Here is a 17,575-nt window from a genome sequence, read left to right on the forward strand (position 1 = left end):
TCATGTCTGAGGTTTCAGGGTCTCAGTTTCAATACCTGGCATCACACAGTCAGACTTGAGCAGTGCTCTGGTAAAAAGAAAAACAAACAAACAAACAAAATCCCACAAGTGTATAATTTGACTTACACATGGCTGATTTTTTTGGTCTCCTAATTATAAGTGTATGTGAGAGAAAGACACTCAATAGAGGAAACCCTAAGGAAGAAAAAAGTAATTTATACTAGGTGAGTTTGGGTTTTTAGGAATTTAATCTAACTAGTATCCTTATAAGAAAAAGACACCAGAAAGCTTGCTCTCTTCTCTTCTAAGTATACAGAAAGGTCATGTGAGTAAGTACTAAGAGGGTAACTGCTTTCAACTCACAGGCATTTCAAATATGCTTTTTCAAATGTATTGTTATAAAAGCATGCACTTGTTTGTATTAAAAGAAAACCCAATAAGTAATAATAATACTATAGTAAGCATTGCTTATCCTATGAATTTAAGGATTCCTTTCAATTGAAAAGAGATAATTCCACTCCAGAATAACTATTTCATCAAACTTACTTTGTTTTTGCCTCCTTTAATAAGGAAGGGTCATCAGTGGCCAAATACACTCGTTTTTTATCTATTATCATTCTGCGAGAGAGAAGCTGGAAATGTTCCTCCACATGTACCATGTATTCTTCAATGGGATGGAAAGCTGCTTCTGTTCCCACTTTGTCTGTGCGCCTGACGTGGACTCTGGAGGCAGAGGGAGAAAATCAGATTCTTCTGATAATGTTCTGATACACTAGGGTGCATAGTTTTATACCTCTGTTCATGGTGACATTATAGCCATTTAAAATTATTTTTTCTTTCATTTTTACCATTAGAAAAATAAAACATAAATATTAAACAATTCAAGTATGTATGTTCAAATGTTAACACAATACAAGGAGGACTAGAAAATAATACCTCTGAAGAATACTTTCTTGTGAACTAATTGTCATACTTTAGGGGAACTGTGGTGGATTGCAGTGGGGAGAGTGAGGATTTGAACACTGGTGTGGGAATGGTGTGGATTCAAACCCCTGTTGACATGTAATTCTGTAATATAAAAATATAAAGAAGAAAAAAATAGAAAAAAAAAGTTAACCTTGATTTTTTTTTTTTTTACAAAGGGTCAGCTAAGATTCTCCTCTGTGACTTGTGTGAACATGTGGAGATTCCAGAGTTCTGTTCTATATTAGATAACAAAATATCATTCATTCAGTTTATGTTTTTCACAGAAAATGATAAGAAGATTCACAGCTGTATTACAGACCATAACATAAATTATTTATAATGTTTTGATACTGGTATTTTTTTTCACATTATTTTCGATAGTCATTATAACTGACAACTTGTAGAATATAAAGTTATCTGAGGAAAACATAGAACTGCAAGGGTTCTTTACATAGCTCTGTCAAGGCAAGTAACTCTTTCAAGGATTTTTATTATTCTAAGTTTATGGAGTCATTCCAGTCCTTTTCTTGTATGCATAGTGAATTTTATTTCTCTGTTTTTCACTCTATCAGACAGAAGTAGATATTGATCTCATCTGTTGCTATTTAAGAAAAACTTAAAAATTGTAAAATTAGGGACAATAACTCATATTGGCCTATACTGATTTCCACAGATTTTCATTCCATTTTTGTGCTTACAAAGTAAATCTAGTGAAAAAAAAAATAATTGTCACAGTTTGACTACGTAAGTTAAGACTATTATTCTATTATTATTACTTGCCCTTTCCACATCACCACTCCTCAAATTATTTTTTCCATATGTAAATATATGTATCTTTATTGTACATTTGTTACATATGTAACCTATAACATGTAACTATGTAGATGTTACTAAGTGGATTAAAATATCAACATACAAATAATAATAACAGAACCACATATACTACATATATACATACATATATACTACGAAGAAAGAAATGAGCAATAGTAAGCAAACTATAATATTTTCAAAGATTTATTTATTATGCAACAAAGACTAAATAAGAGGGGAAAAAGAATCAGAGCACTGCTCAGCTTTGGCATAAGATTCTGGGGACTAAAACGGGCTTCTGGGGTGTCTCAGGCTTTCTTTTAACAGGTTGATCTAGCTCCCTGCCCAATATTAAGCAAAACTGGTTGTTTTATTTGTTTGTTTCAGTAAGTTAGAAAATTCATACATTCCCAAGAGCTCTGGAAGATACTCTATTTAATTCCCAAGGAGAAAATGTAAGGTAAACCCACTTAAATTGTAGCTTAAAGGAACGATTCTGTCATTAGAAACAATTTAAATATTAAAAACTCTTATTACAACTATAGATACACAATCCTTTATCTATTCTAATGCATCTGAAAGAAATATATTAATACATAAATATTCACACTGTGCACCACCAAGATAGTCCAGGTAATGTTTCTACAGCATTTTGAATTCTCAGTCAAGAGACTGTAAATTTGTCACTACTACTATTTGATGACTTAACTTTTTTTAAAAAAATTCTTTATTGGGGGATTAATGTTTTACATTCAACAGTGAATACAATAGTTTGTACATGCATAACATTTCTCAGTTTTCCACATAACAATACAACCCCCACTAGGTCTTCTGTCATCCTTTTTGACCCATAATCTACACTCCACCCCTACCCCAGAGTCTTTTACTTTGGTTCAATACACCAACTTCAGTTCTGGTTCTACTTGTGTTTTCTCTTCTGATCTTGTTTTTCAACTTCTGCCTGAGAGTGAGATCATCCCATCAAATTATTAAACTATTATTCCTACACGAGAAAAGGAAAACAGGGGGCAGGCAGTGGCACACTTAGTTAAGAGCACACAGTAGTGTGCACAAAGATCTGGGTTCAAGTCCCTGGCCCCCACCTGCATGGGGAAAATTTCACAGGTGGTGAAGCAGAGCTGCAGGTGTCTCTGTCTCTCTCTACTCCCCCCCCCCAGTTTCTCTCTGTCTCTGTCCAACAAGTTAATTAATTAATTTTTAAAAAGAAAAAGAAAACAGTATAAACTGTCCCTTTAGTTCACAGTATAAAACCAGTTTTTAAATTTTGAATCTGAAATGTAGTTGGTTTCATTGGACTTACTCTGGCATTTCTATGGCTCTTTTTTTCCTTTGCATTCTAAACTATATAGTCCAAATGTTTTTATTTTACACGAATACCTATTCTATCATTATACTATATTGAACTATAAAGTCTAAATGTTATTATTTTACACGAATACCTATTCTATCATTATGTTCATATAGGAATATCCTTCCTATATTCTTTTTTAACTACTGTCTCTCTCAGGAAACTGGAATTGTCACCGCGCTCCAGACATGAAATGAGTCAGAAAGAATAATTTCACTGAACTTCAGTATAAGGTTTCATATGAAGAAACACTTTTTAATACTCTTGATTTTATCATATACATTTTTTTTAAATGAAGTTGTAACACTTAAAATAGGAGTAACATAATCACTTAAAAAATAGGAAAAAACACAAGAATAGCCTTTGGATAGAGGTAAAGTATTAATTAAATAATTTTTGAGGCAGGCATTGCTATATATACAATCATATTACTATTAAGTAATATAGGCTAGAACTAAGGAAATGTTATAGTCTGATATTCCACCTCCAAGGAACATTTCATATGGTATAAAATTTGGAATCTGGCCTCAGTAAAACATCTTTTTCCATAGTTTTCTGTATGAACATAAGAGCACAGATAAACTATGAATGTAATTATTTGGATTTCTCTTCCCTCCCAGATTTCATAAGGTATATCTCTCTTAACATAAACACAAGTCTAAGCATGCAAGAATATTATAAACTCTTAAGTGAGCCAACAGAAGATTTTAACATTATATTATTATTGGTAGTTTGTTCACAAAACAGATTCCAGGACAGAAAATAGAACATCAAAAATGCTAAATTATCAATAGCAATTAGTAAAGCCTAAAAAAAAAAGTTGCAATAGAAAAGATACAAGTACATGTGCATGTAGGGGGCAGGCTGTCATGCACCTGGTTAATTACACATTGTACGAAGCACTAGGAACCCTGCAAGGATCCCGGTTTGAGCTCCCAGCTCCCCACCTGCAGAATGGTTGCTTCATAAGTGGTAAAGCAGGTCTGCAGCTATCTTTCCCTCCCCTCTTAATTTCTCTCTGTCCTATAAAAGAAAAATTGGGAAAAAAATGGCTACAGGAGCAGTGGATTCGTAGTGCAGGCACTGAGCCCCAGTGAATAACCCTGGAACCAAAAAAAAAAAAAAAAAAAGATACAAGTGTGATAGTTTAATCATATATCCCTAGTATAAGACAGGAGTCATCAATAATCAAACTAGTCCCAATAAAATTTTGCTGCTTTCCTCATGAGATATTATTAACTTTAGAAACATAAGCTTCTTGTGTTTGTTGAATTAATAAAAAAATAAACAAGGGTGACAAAGTATGATTACTCAGCTATTCTAAGTAAAACAGACAGAATAGTCTCCCTGTAGCATAAGATGAACTCTGGAACTTCTCTTTCTGGGTGAGGCTATGAAAATTAATATATAGTAAAGATCACAGTATTATTTTAAAGGCACATAACTCTGCTAACCACATATCACTTAATAGGGAACAGAACAGATTCTTACCCAATAACTGGATGTTTGAAGCCAAGTTTCTTGGTAGCCTCTTCTATTTCCTTTTCCAGCCAAGGCTGAGGGCGGATCAAGTATTTGACAAACTGAGACACCCACCACACTGCAGGGTCACCATGGACTCGCACAAGTCTATCTGCAAGGTCTTCTGGTACAGCCAAGGGTAAGTAGGGAGGACGAGGGTGAAGACTATCCACAATGGGGAGCTCAACCACCTGAACATTTTTGTCCTTTACTTCACCTGAGAGAATATCAAAACATACCGACATTACCAAATTGCATTCCTCATATAACTATCATCTAGTAAGAACTTGAGGTGTTCATGTTCTTCTAGAAATTTTAAAGAAATATTCTGATTTTCATTATTTTAGGTTAATGGTTTTTTCAATTAAATTATGTTGTCATATCAAAAATCTCATGCCCCAGAAGATAACACTCAGTACCTAATAAGAGAATAACCACAGTGATAGTAGTAACAACCAATAGGACAATATATTATTATTTTTTAAATAATTGTTGCTTATGAATTATACAATTGTTATTTTATTTTTATTTTGGATAGAGAGAGAAATTGAGAGGGAAGGGGGAGATGAAAGAGAAAGAGGTAAAAGAGACACTTGCAGCACTGTTTCACCACTTGTGAAACTTCCTTTCTGCAGGTGAGACCAAGGGCTTGAACCCTTGCGCTTTAATGTATGCGCTCAACCAGGTGTGCCACTGCCTGCCCTTAGAAAAGTGTTCTTATGGAGGCCAGTCAGTAGGCACCTGGTAAAGTGCACACATTACACTGTGCAAGGACCCAGGTTCAAACCTGTAGTCCCCACCTGCAGGGGAAAGCTTCACAAGTGGTGGAGTAGGGCTTCAGTTGTCTCTGTCTTCTCTCTTTCCCTCTCTCTCTCTGCCCTTCCTTTTCAACTTCTCTGTCTCTATCTAATAAATACATAAAGAAAAGTGTTCTTATATCTGTTTTTCAATTAGATAATAAAATGTTCTTATAGCTTACAGCTTATAATTACAGCAAATTGTATTATTTTCATGACCTAGCATAATGGCTGTAAAGAACCCAAGGGATCAATTATAAGCCAAATATGTTTGAAAGAAAAATTAGATAACTGTAAAGCCTCTTTTTTTTCTTGGTCAAAATAGGCATATTCTCAATTACAACAATAATATAATCTGTAATGATTTTTTAACCTAGATAATAATTTAAATTTAGAACAGAGATTAGATTTCAGTTTTTACAGGTAATGATTAGCTTCAGAATCCAATATCTATATGTTATTAGCATTATAGCTGTTCTATTAACTTTTATTATGCAATGAGCAGAACCACCCAAAATGTTGTAACAAGTACCCCTAGAATCTACTTTACATGTTAAAGACCACACAGTAATAACAAGAAGATAAAAAGATACCAGAGAGATTTCTTATAGATAACATGTACTGAATTAAACTTTTAATAAAAAAATATTAATCTTTTAATATGAAGATTTATCTATTCATTCCTTCATTACAGAGAGCCAGTAATAAATGAAGGGGAAAAAGTATCACTTTACTCTGGTATATGCAATGTTGGGGATTGAATACAGAACTTCATACTAGAGACATATACAGTTAATATTTGGACCATTAAAGAAAAAATGTTCTTGTAGAGAAACAAAATCTAGGACAAGCTTAATATATATACATATAGTTACTCAAATTCAGTTTTCTAAATATTTTCAAAATATTTTTACATAAATTACATGATCTGGGAATATAATTACTGAAGACAAGTACATAATTGCTAGCAAGTCAGCTTGCTAAAACTAAGAATTTCAAAGGTCTGGCTAATATTCTTTTTCTTTGATACATAAAACTAATTTTCAGATATCTTACATTCTTTTTTTTTTTTTAATTTTTTTTTATATTTATTTTATTTATTTATTTATTCCCTTTTGTTGCCCTTGTTGTTTTATTGTTGTAGTTATCGTTTCTAGATAGGACAGAGAGAAATGGAGAGAAGAGGGGAAGACAGAGAGGAGGAGAGAAAGATAGACACCTGCAGACCTGCTTCACCGCCTGTGAAGCAACTCCCCTGCAGGTGGGGAGCCGGGGTTCGAACCGGGATCCTTATGCCGGTCCTTGTGCTTTGCGCCACCTGCGCTTAACCCGCTGCGCTACAGCCCGACTCCCGATATCTTACATTCTTAAAAATTTACATGTGTTGCATAAATAAAAAACAATGCCATTTTGATTGTCATTAAAATAGTTCATCTAAGATAGCAGTTAAGAGGAAAGATAAGAAATTCTGTGTGTGTATTCAGCAATATTTTAACTTCAGTTCTAATAATTTAAAGCTAGAGAAAATCTGTTTTAAAAAAAACAAAAAAAAAAACAGGGCCAGGCAGTGGCATACCTGGTTGAATGCACACATTACCATGCACAAGGGCCCAGATTCAAGTCCTGGGTGCTCAAAGGCAAGAAGGAAGTTTCACAAGTGGTGAAACATTATTAAAGGTCTGTCTGTCTGTCTCTTTCTCCCCCCTCCACTCTCAATTTTTCTCTGCTTTATCAAATGGGGGGGGGAGGGAACAAATGAACACTGTAAGTAGTAGATTCATTGTGCGGGAATCAAGCCTCAGCAATTACCCTGGTAATACATATATATGTATCATAGATACCAACAAGAAAGAATGTCTGTCCAGGGAAGTCTGGTTGGCATCATGGTAGCATCTGGAACCTGGTGGCTGAAAAGAGAGTTAACATAAAAAGCCAAACAAAGCCATCTCAGGTGGTTCACTTTCTAACAAAGTCCCAAAACCTAGATATACACCAGTTTCTGTGAGAGAGAGCATATGTTCACACGTATCCGTAAACTACTGCAAAATATATACCTGAAAGCAGAAGTACACTAGAGTTTGCAGTGAGTACCCCCCTAACACTTCCTCCTCTCCACTATTCCAAGCTTTGGGTCCATGATTGCTCAACAACTTGTTTGGCTTCGTATGTTAACTCTCTTTTCAGTCACCAGGTTCCAGATGTCATCAGGATGCCGGCCAGATTCCCTGGACTGAAGACCCCACCAATGTGGCCTGGAGCTCTGTTTCCCCAGAGACCCAACCTACTAGGGAAAGAGAGAGGCAGACTGGGAGTATGGACAGACCAGTCAACGCCCATGTTCAGTGGGGAAGCAATTACAGAAGCCAGACCTTCCACCTTCTGCAACCCGCAATGACCCTGGGTCCATGCTCCCAGAGGGATAGAGAATGGGAAAGCTATCAGGGGAGGGGTGGGATATGGAGAATGGGTGGTGGGAATTGTGTGGAATTGTACCGCTCCTACCCTATGGTTTTGTTAATTAATACTTTCTTAAATTAAAATAAAAAAGCCAAACAAATTGTTGACTAATCGTGAACCTAAAGGCTGGAATAATGCAGATGAAGAGTTGGGGGGGGGGGGTGTCTCCTTTTTGTAGATAGCTAGTAGGCATCTTTTAGTTATATTCCAAAGGGCCTGTGGCTATACCAGTTTTCTTTTTCTTTTTTTCTTTTTTTTCCCCCCTGAGCCTGACATCTAATATGTGGGTGGATCCAAGTTATTGTTTGGAGAGAGGATGTCATGGCTAGAAAAAGGACCAGAAAGCTGGATCAGGGAAGAAAGTAGCTCCCAAATATGGGAAAGGTGTATTAATATTGTTGACTGTAAACCCCACTGAGTTGATGTGATCTGGGGCCCATATTCAGCTTAGGAGCCTATGTAACCTCTGCATCCCTGTAGATCTGAGCTCACATTCTGTGGTCATCAGTAGGAATGTTCCAAGCTGCCTTAATATCAGGATCCATCTTCCTCAGATGTAGCACAGAGAATGTTCCTTCGGAGGATGGAACATTCTCTACCATTGTTGATCCATGTTGAGGGAAAGGTCCTATGGGGGCCCACAAAGAGGTCTATTTGTTGTTCCTGATAGAGATGACCGGTAACAATGGAGAGAGGGATTTATTTGAGGTCTAGGCCCATCAGTCTGTTTGGGAATCCCAGGACTCCCCAACTAGGGCCCCAGCTGATGGGGTGGCCTGATAGTGACTAAAGAGTCATCATTAAAGTATGCCAGTCTCTTGAAGGGGGAGACTATATGCCAAAAGCAAACTGTCCCATTTCAGTAAGCCAAAGACATACTTCCCAAATAAATTAGATATAAGATAAATACTCAAAGTAAATCTTAATTATACTGTTTACCAAAGCAATAAAACAATGAGCAGATTTAAGGTTTTCAAAAATATTCAATAAATGTTCAAACTAAAGAGATAGCTACTCCTAGCTATCTCAAACTTCTGACATTCTATTATAACTAACTTTGCCAAAATTCTGTTCTATACTGATATCACAGACAAGCAGTTGTCTAAAGTAGTAAAACTTACTTGTTCTTATTATAGAACAGAATGTATCCTAAATTATATCCACAAAGACTATCTAGATATTGGGTATTCACTTTTTTTTTTACACTGTGTGGTCAAATATGACTCTGATTAAATTCTTACTAAGCTCACTGAGACTTGTTATAGGAGGCAAGAGTAAAAGAAGGCTGACCAAAAGCTAATGATCTACACTGAGACCTTCAGAGGCACTGGATAACTTTCTTGATTTTACTTACAAAGAAAAGATGACCATTAAAAAAAAATAACACAAATGTGTGAAGCCTGTTTTTGGTATTTCAGGTATGTCACCATTAATATTTATAACCTCATTTAATGTCAGAGTTCTATTCTCATTTAAAATATAGAGGGAAAGATATACTATTGACAGGTGAAAATGTGGGGTATTTTCTTTTGTTTTTCATCCCTGGTGGCTCTTTTGAACTTTAATGAGCAACTGTTGTCTGTCATTTGAATTCCATCACTGCTGTACTTAAGTAACAAGTCAAATGACTGTTATTACAGCTAGTTTGAAGCCTTCTACCAAGAGTGAAATCATATGAAACACAATTCAGTATTAGCAGCATTCTTAAGAATTAGCATATCACATTATGGGAATATTGTACAACATCCTTATGAAGTGCTTGGTGCTTTTACTAGCAACAGAAATTCTTTGCAAAGGCAAGTATACTCATGGTTCACTGACCTTAGTGATATTCTGACAGACTTCCTTCTGGATAGGGGACTAAAAGAATAGCTAATGAAAAATATGTATCAATAATATCTTAGAGAGTTTGGAGCAGACAGGACAGCACCAAAAGAAAAAAAGACTAAAGATGGCTGGTTCATGTTTTTATACACAGAAGGCACCCTGCAAGTAATCCTTAATGTTTCTGAAACAACTTCAGACATTTAAACACACACACACACACACACACACACCTTTACCATGAGGTTCCAAACAACTTGCTCATAAAAGAAATACCATCAATAGTTTCTTTGAAGACTCAGATTACAGGTGCCCTATAATACCATGGCTAGAGGTTTGCAGGAGTTTCTGTTTGTTTGTAGTACTTTAAAACTTTCTCCTAAGAACCCACTTACAGCCCAAAGAATCCTGGAATGGTTCCCCACCTCCATCCCCCACCCCCATCGGCAAAAAACGAGAATAAAAGATGGAAAACAGTGGCAAGACAAACTTCTTTCAAATTTACTAAATAACTAAGCTTCAACTTCTCTACCATTCTCTTATTTTAAAAAGTCACAATTATGCTCTTATTATTTGTATTCCTCTCACATTTGTCATATCTCTCTTTACTTTATTGGCCAGTTAATAGATGATTATAGTACAGCTGTCGAGACATAAGTACAATTTTTCATCTCCTCATGGTAAGCTTATGCAAAACCCTCTCACCCCAACTTAGGTCCTTTGCCATGAGCATGCACCATGACTTCACCACCCCCACACCCCTAAACCCCTGCCCCACAAGCCCTCTCCCTTCCCTATGTTCCCCCAAATTTTAGTTTTTTGTTTTGTTTTGCTTTGCTTTGTTTTAAAGAAAAGCCAGGAAGAACAACCTCAAGATAATAATTGTCTTTTCTTCCTTGAGGCACTCTGAAAAAGGTGAGTATACAGGTGTACTATCATGATCTTATAGAATAGAACTGTCAGTTGGCATACTCCTTTTGCTTTGGGGGATTTTTTAGCTGCCTCTGTGATTAACACATAGTTGGAGAGTTAGGAATAACATGTTTAAGACCGGTTACACAGTATAGTGGTGGGGCTGGGTGGTGGGCACCTGGTTGAGTGCACACATTACAGTGCACAAGGACCTGGGCTCAAGCCCCCGGTCCCCACCTACAAGGAGAAAGCTTCATAAGTGATGAAGCAGTGCTGCGGGTGTCTCTCTGTCTCTCTCCCTCTCTATCTCCCCCTCTCAATTTCTGGCTGTCTTTATTCAATAAATAAATAAAGATAATAAAAATTAAAAACAAAACTGTGTTGTTGGTATAGTGGTAAGCATAGCTGCCTTCCACACTGTAGTGGTTATGTAGAAAGACCTTCATGCCAAAGGTTCCAGATTCAAAGCCCAGTCCCACCAGACGTCAGAGATTCACATGATTGCTCTGGTAAGGGGTGTGTGTGGGGGGATATTATGTGTAATGTTGGATTTATAGCTACTTACAATTTTTTTTCTACCTAATCAATTATGTTAAATTAGGAAGATCTAGTCAGAGTTGCCTAATGATAGGGTAAATGTCAATATTGATATAATGAGAAAAAAGAATTGCAACCAGAAATTATACCTATATACTATAAGAAACGAAAATAAAATATGATTATGAAAGAAGGGGGTAACAAGAGTTAAGAGCTTTTGTGATATGTGAGATAAGAAGACAACGTAATCAAGTAAAGCATCATACAACTGCACTAACATCATACAACTACTGATAAAATAGACAACCTTCTTGGTCTACCACTAAGATTAGAACAACAAATTTCCTTTTGCTGGTTACTACTTTTAAAAAGGCAGTATTTTGTATAGACCTGATGCTTCAAACTTAAGTTCCCATGTTACTTTCCTATTGTATCTAAAACAGAAACAGCACTACCATAACTTTCTGTGGTACCTGGACTAGCAAATTGCAAAGGAATACTTCTGTCACTCCTTTGCCAAGATTACCTTGTTTCTAACATATAGCCTGTAAATAAAATACTTATCAATAGGTGTGGGGGGGATTATCTGGTAAATCTCCAAGCCAGAGACCACCATTTTATCATAACCCCACCTTCATATCAAGTCTAAACTATTCTGGCAGGGGCAGGGTCCAGAGTCTATTCTTTCCAGAAGCTTTATTTACTCATTCTTAAAGACCCACACTGTACATCACTTCAAAAAGGTCAGCATCATTGTATGCCTGAGCAGAGAGATGCTCTGGTCTATCTTTCACTCAATCCCTCTCTTTCATGACAATAGCTACTATGTTTGCATATAAATTTGTACAACTCAACTATTACACCTCAAAAACAGACTATTTAAGAGGATGGTCTTGGGGAAGACAATTAAAAAAAAATGTGACTAATTTGACCTATGAGCTGGATCCTGGAATATGAAACATCTCATTTACCCTCCCCTGGGAATATACCTTATAGTCTTTTTCTGATAGAAATCATAAAGGTGTCTCATCCATCTTCCCTGGAACTTTTCCCATTAGGTTTACAAAAGTTGCTCCAAGGTTACAGCTTTGAACATGTAATGTGTTTTCAAGGCCACCCACATTGCTGAAGAGACTAGCTAATAGCCCTACAGAACTTCAAGTGAGGCGACAGTAGTGGTGTTTTGTTGCAGAAAACTACCTGTCTTGTGGTCATCCTAAACAATAACTAGTAAGTCCCTTGGCTCATTAAAATTGCTACTCCACAAATTTTTTATTTCTCTGCCCTCTGTGTATAGGGCTCAGTTTCATGTTATACCTGGGACACACTTGGGTTCTGACCCAACAGATGAAGGACCTTCAAACGACTACTGGATTATACTTTCTAATAAAAGAAAAGGAAACAAGAGAGAGAGAAAGAAAGAAGAAAAGAGAGAGAGACAGAGTGAGAGAGAGAGAAAAGAAAAAGCTGAAAGGGAGTATGTTTTCTGTATATAAAACCATGAAAGATTCAGATTAGGTATTAAAGCATGTATTTGTTTACCAAATCTTAAAATTAGTGTGTTTCAGTAAAGTAGTTTGAAAACAAATAAAGTCTAATTTTATACAACAGGTAGAATTTTTTTAAGAATGATTTTTTATTTTTTTTATATTTATTTATTTTCCCTTTTGTTGCCCTTGGTGTTTATTATTGTTGTAGTTATTATTGTTGTTGTTATTGATGTCGTTGTTAGATAGGACAGAGAGAAATGGAGAGAGGAGGGGAAGGCAGAGAGGGGGGAGAGAAAGATAGACACCTGCAGACCTGCTTCACCTGGGGCTTGAACCTTGATCTTTATGCCTGTCCTTGTGCTTAGCGCCACGTGCGCTTAACCCACTGCACTACCGCCCGATTCCCTAAAGGTAGAATTCTTTTTTTAAAATTTATTTTATTTTCATTTATTTATTCCCTTTTGTTGCCCTGTTGTTTTATTGTTGTAGTTATTATTGTTGTTGTTATTGATGCCGTTGATGGATTGGACAGAGAGAAATGAAGAGAGGAAGGAAAGACAGAGATTATCAGAGATTATCAGAGGTTATCAGAGATGGGGAGAGAAAGACACCTGCAGAGGGGCCGGGTGTTGGTGCACCTGGTTACATGTATTACAATGTGCAAGGACCCAGGTTCAAGCCCCTGGTCCCCATCTACAGGAGGAAAGCTTTGCGAGTGGTGAAGTAATGCTGCAGGTGTCTCTCTGTCTCTCTCCCTCTCTATTACCCTCTTGATTTCTGGCTGTCTCTATCCAATAAATAAAGATAATTTTTAAAAAATTTAAAAAAAAAAGACATCTGCAGACCTGCTTCACTGCTTGTAAAGCAACTCCCCTACAGGTGGGGAGCGGGGGCTCAAACCATGATCTTTACACTGGTCCTTGCACTTCATGCCACCTGTGCTTAACCCACTGTGCTACCGCCCAACTCCCAGGTAGAATTCTTTTTTTAAAAAAATTATTTAAGAAAGGAGACATTAACAAAATCATAGAATAAGAGGGGTACAATTCTGCACAATTCCCATAACCCGATCTCCACATCCCACCCCCTCCTCTGATAGCCTTCCCATTCTCTCTGGAAGTATGGATCCAGGGTCGTTGTGGGTTGCAGAGGGTGGAAGGTCTGCCTTCTGTAATTGCTTCCCCGCTGAACATGGGTGTTGATTGGTCGATCCATACTCCCAGTCTGTCTCTCTCTTTCCCTAGTAGGGTGGGGCTCTGAGGAAGTGGCGCTCCAGGACACATTGATGGGGTCGTCTGTCCAGGGAAGTCTGGTCAGCATCCGGAACCTTTCATAGTATTCTCTAATTCCATTCCAGGTGTTCCACTCCCCAATAAAGTCCCCAAACCTAGATATAGTCCAGGTCCCCTGAGATAGAGCACAGGTTCACCCGTGCCCATAAACTAGGGGAAAAATATATACCTGAACGGAGAAGTACACAAGAGCATGCAGGGAATACCCCCAACACTTCATCTGCACTATTACAGTTTTTAGGTCCCAGGTAGAATTCTTATAGAACTCATTATTCCAAGAAAAAAGCCAGAAGTAGTATCTTTGGGAAGGAATATGAATGTTCAGACATTGGATATATGGGTGGCAAATCTCCTACATAATGTCACTGGAAACTATTACTGTTAAATAAGAGTAAAGAACAGAATGAATAGCAAGGACAGAGTTCCCTTCTTAGACTTCATGTCACATGTTCATGTGACAGCACATACAATGTAATAAGACCATGCTACATTTTGTTCCTAAAGGATTAATTTTCCTTGTATACTGTTAAACTGTTATTTCTTTTCCTTGAATTGTGAAGATAAAAGCTAGATACACTCCCCAGAAACAAGAATTAAGAGAAAAAAAGAATAGAATGTTATCAATGCCTGCTGATACTGCTTGCTTGGTTAGAGGAGAACACAAAATTCACAAAACAAGGGATATTAAGAATTCTGAAGATAGTACTCCGTTATTAAGTTTACATAGAATAAAACCTGTCCATGGCTATTTCTTTTCACAAATATCAACCAATTTATTGAGAACTGGTTTATTCAGTGATCAGCAGTTGCAAAAAGAATCTAGTCAAATTAGCTCATGTGATACAAAGAATATGAAGCTGATGTATATTTTGTAGAAAGTGGAAAACCTACAGTATCTGCCATCTCTCTGTGGTCACATGATCTATGTGATTCAACCACACTCTATTTTTCTACCAGTCAACATCTTTTATGTTCCAGATCTACCTTATTAGCTATGTGCAATTTAAAAAATTACAAGTGTGGACCAGGGAGATAATAGAGCAGCAGAACTGGAGACTTGCATATGTAACGTCTCAGGTTTGTGTCCTAGTACTGTACATGCCAGAGCTAAGTGGAACTTTGATTGGTCAGTCTCTCTCGGTCTGATAAAAAAATTTAAGAACAGGGTGGGGGTATATACCATAAATGTTATGCAAAGTTATTCTCGTGCCTGAGGCTCCGAAGTCTCAGATTCAGTCCCCTGAACTATAATAAACCAGAGCTGAGTATTCTGGTAAAAAAAAAAAAAAGTAAAAATAAAAATAAAATAAAATGGAAGGGTGCAAGATATCAGTGGACTAGAAGGCCTCATTTTTACTTGCTTCTCTAACAACAAAAGCTATAGCATATATGGAAACTTTCACATAGAAACCAGCCTGAATCTCAGACAAGCTACCACAACAAAGGACAAAAGTCCAGCATTCAGGGAGTGAGGACACAGAGAGACTTATGCACCAGTGATAAAGAGCCACTCAGCAGTGCCCTGCCCAGCTCCCACTCTTGCCGCCTACCACCTGCAGACTATATTTAATTTCTACTTCATTGTAAATGTTTTCAAGTTCATAATTGTAAAATGTTTCTGGTCATCCGGTATGAAGGCTATAATTTACATAAATTAAAATGTAGCCTTTCCAAATTCCTTTCTTTTACAGCAAACAGATACATATAAACTGCCCTCATACATAATAGTTGCTTACCCTCTGTTAGTTGGTAAAATGTTATGGCTTAACAGGAATCAAAACAATGTACAATCAAGCCTCTCTACCTATTTACTATCTTCAGACTGTGTTTTGTTTTTTTGCCTCCAGGGTTACCACTGGGACTCAGTGCCTGCACTCCAAATCCACTGCTCCTGGTGGCCATTTTTCACATTTGTTGCCCTTGTTGTTGTTGTTATTGTTGCCATTGTTGTTGTTGGATAGAACAGAGAGAAACAGAGAGAGGACGGGAAAACAGAGAGAAAGAGAGAAAGACACCTGCAGACCTGTGATGTGACCCCCCCCCCCCCCGGTAGGTGAGGAGCTGGGGGCTGGAACCAAGATCCTTAACGCTGATCCTTGTGCTCTGTACCATGTGCACTTAACCCGCTGTGCTACCCAGCCCCCTTAGGACTGTTTAACAAAACAAACCAGAATAAACTTTTAATATTAGCAACAATAATACTTTACTAAAACAGCTTTGATACAAAAAGTATTTCATGTTCACTATTAGGTTTCAATTATTCCCATAGGCTCACCTAAGCAGTTTGGTCAGAAATAATGTGTGCTTTCTTTCACGCCAGCATGATAAGGCTCAGAGATCACATATTTTAAATAAATTTATACATTAAAAAAAAGATTCAAGATTTAAGTGTGGGTAACTCGGGCAATTCTCCATTATCTTGATTAGTTTTGTTATTATACCTCAAAAAACATGGTTGTACTTACTGTTTTTACCAAATTATTGCTAATGTGCTATAACATTACAAGCTGAATTCCTATAATTAGAAACCCAAATTGCAATTTCCCTACATGTAAATATTGGTTTTCAGTTTCACCTATTCAATGACAGGAATGAATACAAAATGAAAGGTTTATTTAGACCATACTTTAACAGCTGAAAAAATATTTGTACCCAAGCACCCTCTAAATAAGACTGTTTTGGATTCCCTTGAAAAGAAAAATGTATGTAGCAGACTGATACCCACCATGGTACATTGAGGCCCCAAAGCTCTCTCTACCCCCTCCCACCTCTCCTTCCTCCACTTTTGTAATCATCATACTATTATTAGTTTGGAAAGCTAAACCTCTAACTATATACTATAACTTCTTTGTCAGGAAAGTACTCTGATTGGGATCACTGTTGGTTCTAGCTAAGAAAGCAATCCATTCACCAACACTAAGACGAATTGGTCAAGTTCCCTTGAGAGAAACATATTTCTAGTGTCTGATCAATCTAGACACTGGGATTTTATTGGACAATTTAAATAAAACCACAAGTAATTAATGATCCTTATGTGTGTTGGGGGTGGGGCTGGGGGTTGGGGAACTAAATGTGGCTCTCCATGGTATGAGCAAAAGAAATGGCCAACACTACCTTCACTTAGCTCCTCTATCATAACTGAATTCTTCTTTTTCTCATTGACATTTCTGAATGAGTTTCACAAAAATCAATAAGAAATTCTAGGTTTCATTAAAGTTAGTTATTAAAGCATCTCAAAGGAAGCCTTATGACCCTATTACACTATTCTAGTTATTTTTCTTTGTTCCCATAAAACTAAAGTGGTAATAACAACCTATTGGATGATTGAGAATAAAGTACTGACAATAATATAATCACTTTGAATCTTCTTAAGAACTGTGTAAGATAAACAGAACAGTTATTTTAAAAGGCAGTGGAATACTAGTGATATCACACAACAAATTGTTCTAATTCTAAATCAATATAGTGATTGATTCTTGTAGACTATGTTTATCCTCATTTTTCAAAGGTCAAGATTATGCTCCCACTAATGCCTTTAATTCACTCAGCCAGAAACAGCTTCTATTCTCTGATGACCTGAAGAACTTTCTTATGATA

The 17,575-nt window shown here is 36.8% G+C and overlaps 1 protein-coding gene and 1 long non-coding RNA gene across 7 annotated transcripts in view; both read right to left on the bottom strand.

Moving 5' to 3' along the window:
* LOC132533332 (uncharacterized) overlaps positions 1-17,575 on the bottom strand; it is a 408,100-nt gene that overhangs the window by 68,104 nt on the left and 322,421 nt on the right. The window lies entirely within an intron of this gene.
* The window catches only part of FUT8 (fucosyltransferase 8), a 173,167-nt gene that overhangs the window by 24,489 nt on the left and 131,103 nt on the right, over positions 1-17,575 (bottom strand). For all 6 annotated transcript variants that reach the window (XR_009545305.1, XM_060174814.1, XM_060174812.1 and 3 more), the window contains 2 exons: positions 4,640-4,886; positions 547-723 (listed from right to left, as the gene is read on the bottom strand). Coding sequence is in view for 5 of the 6 variants with exons in the window: in XM_060174814.1 (XP_060030797.1) it covers positions 547-723; positions 4,640-4,886 (424 nt within the window). In the remaining variant the exon portion in view is untranslated. The remainder of the gene's footprint in view (positions 1-546; positions 724-4,639; positions 4,887-17,575) is intronic.

This window comes from Erinaceus europaeus, chromosome 16 (genome assembly GCF_950295315.1).
Source record: "Erinaceus europaeus chromosome 16, mEriEur2.1, whole genome shotgun sequence".
Classification (NCBI taxonomy): domain Eukaryota; kingdom Metazoa; phylum Chordata; class Mammalia; order Eulipotyphla; family Erinaceidae; genus Erinaceus; species Erinaceus europaeus.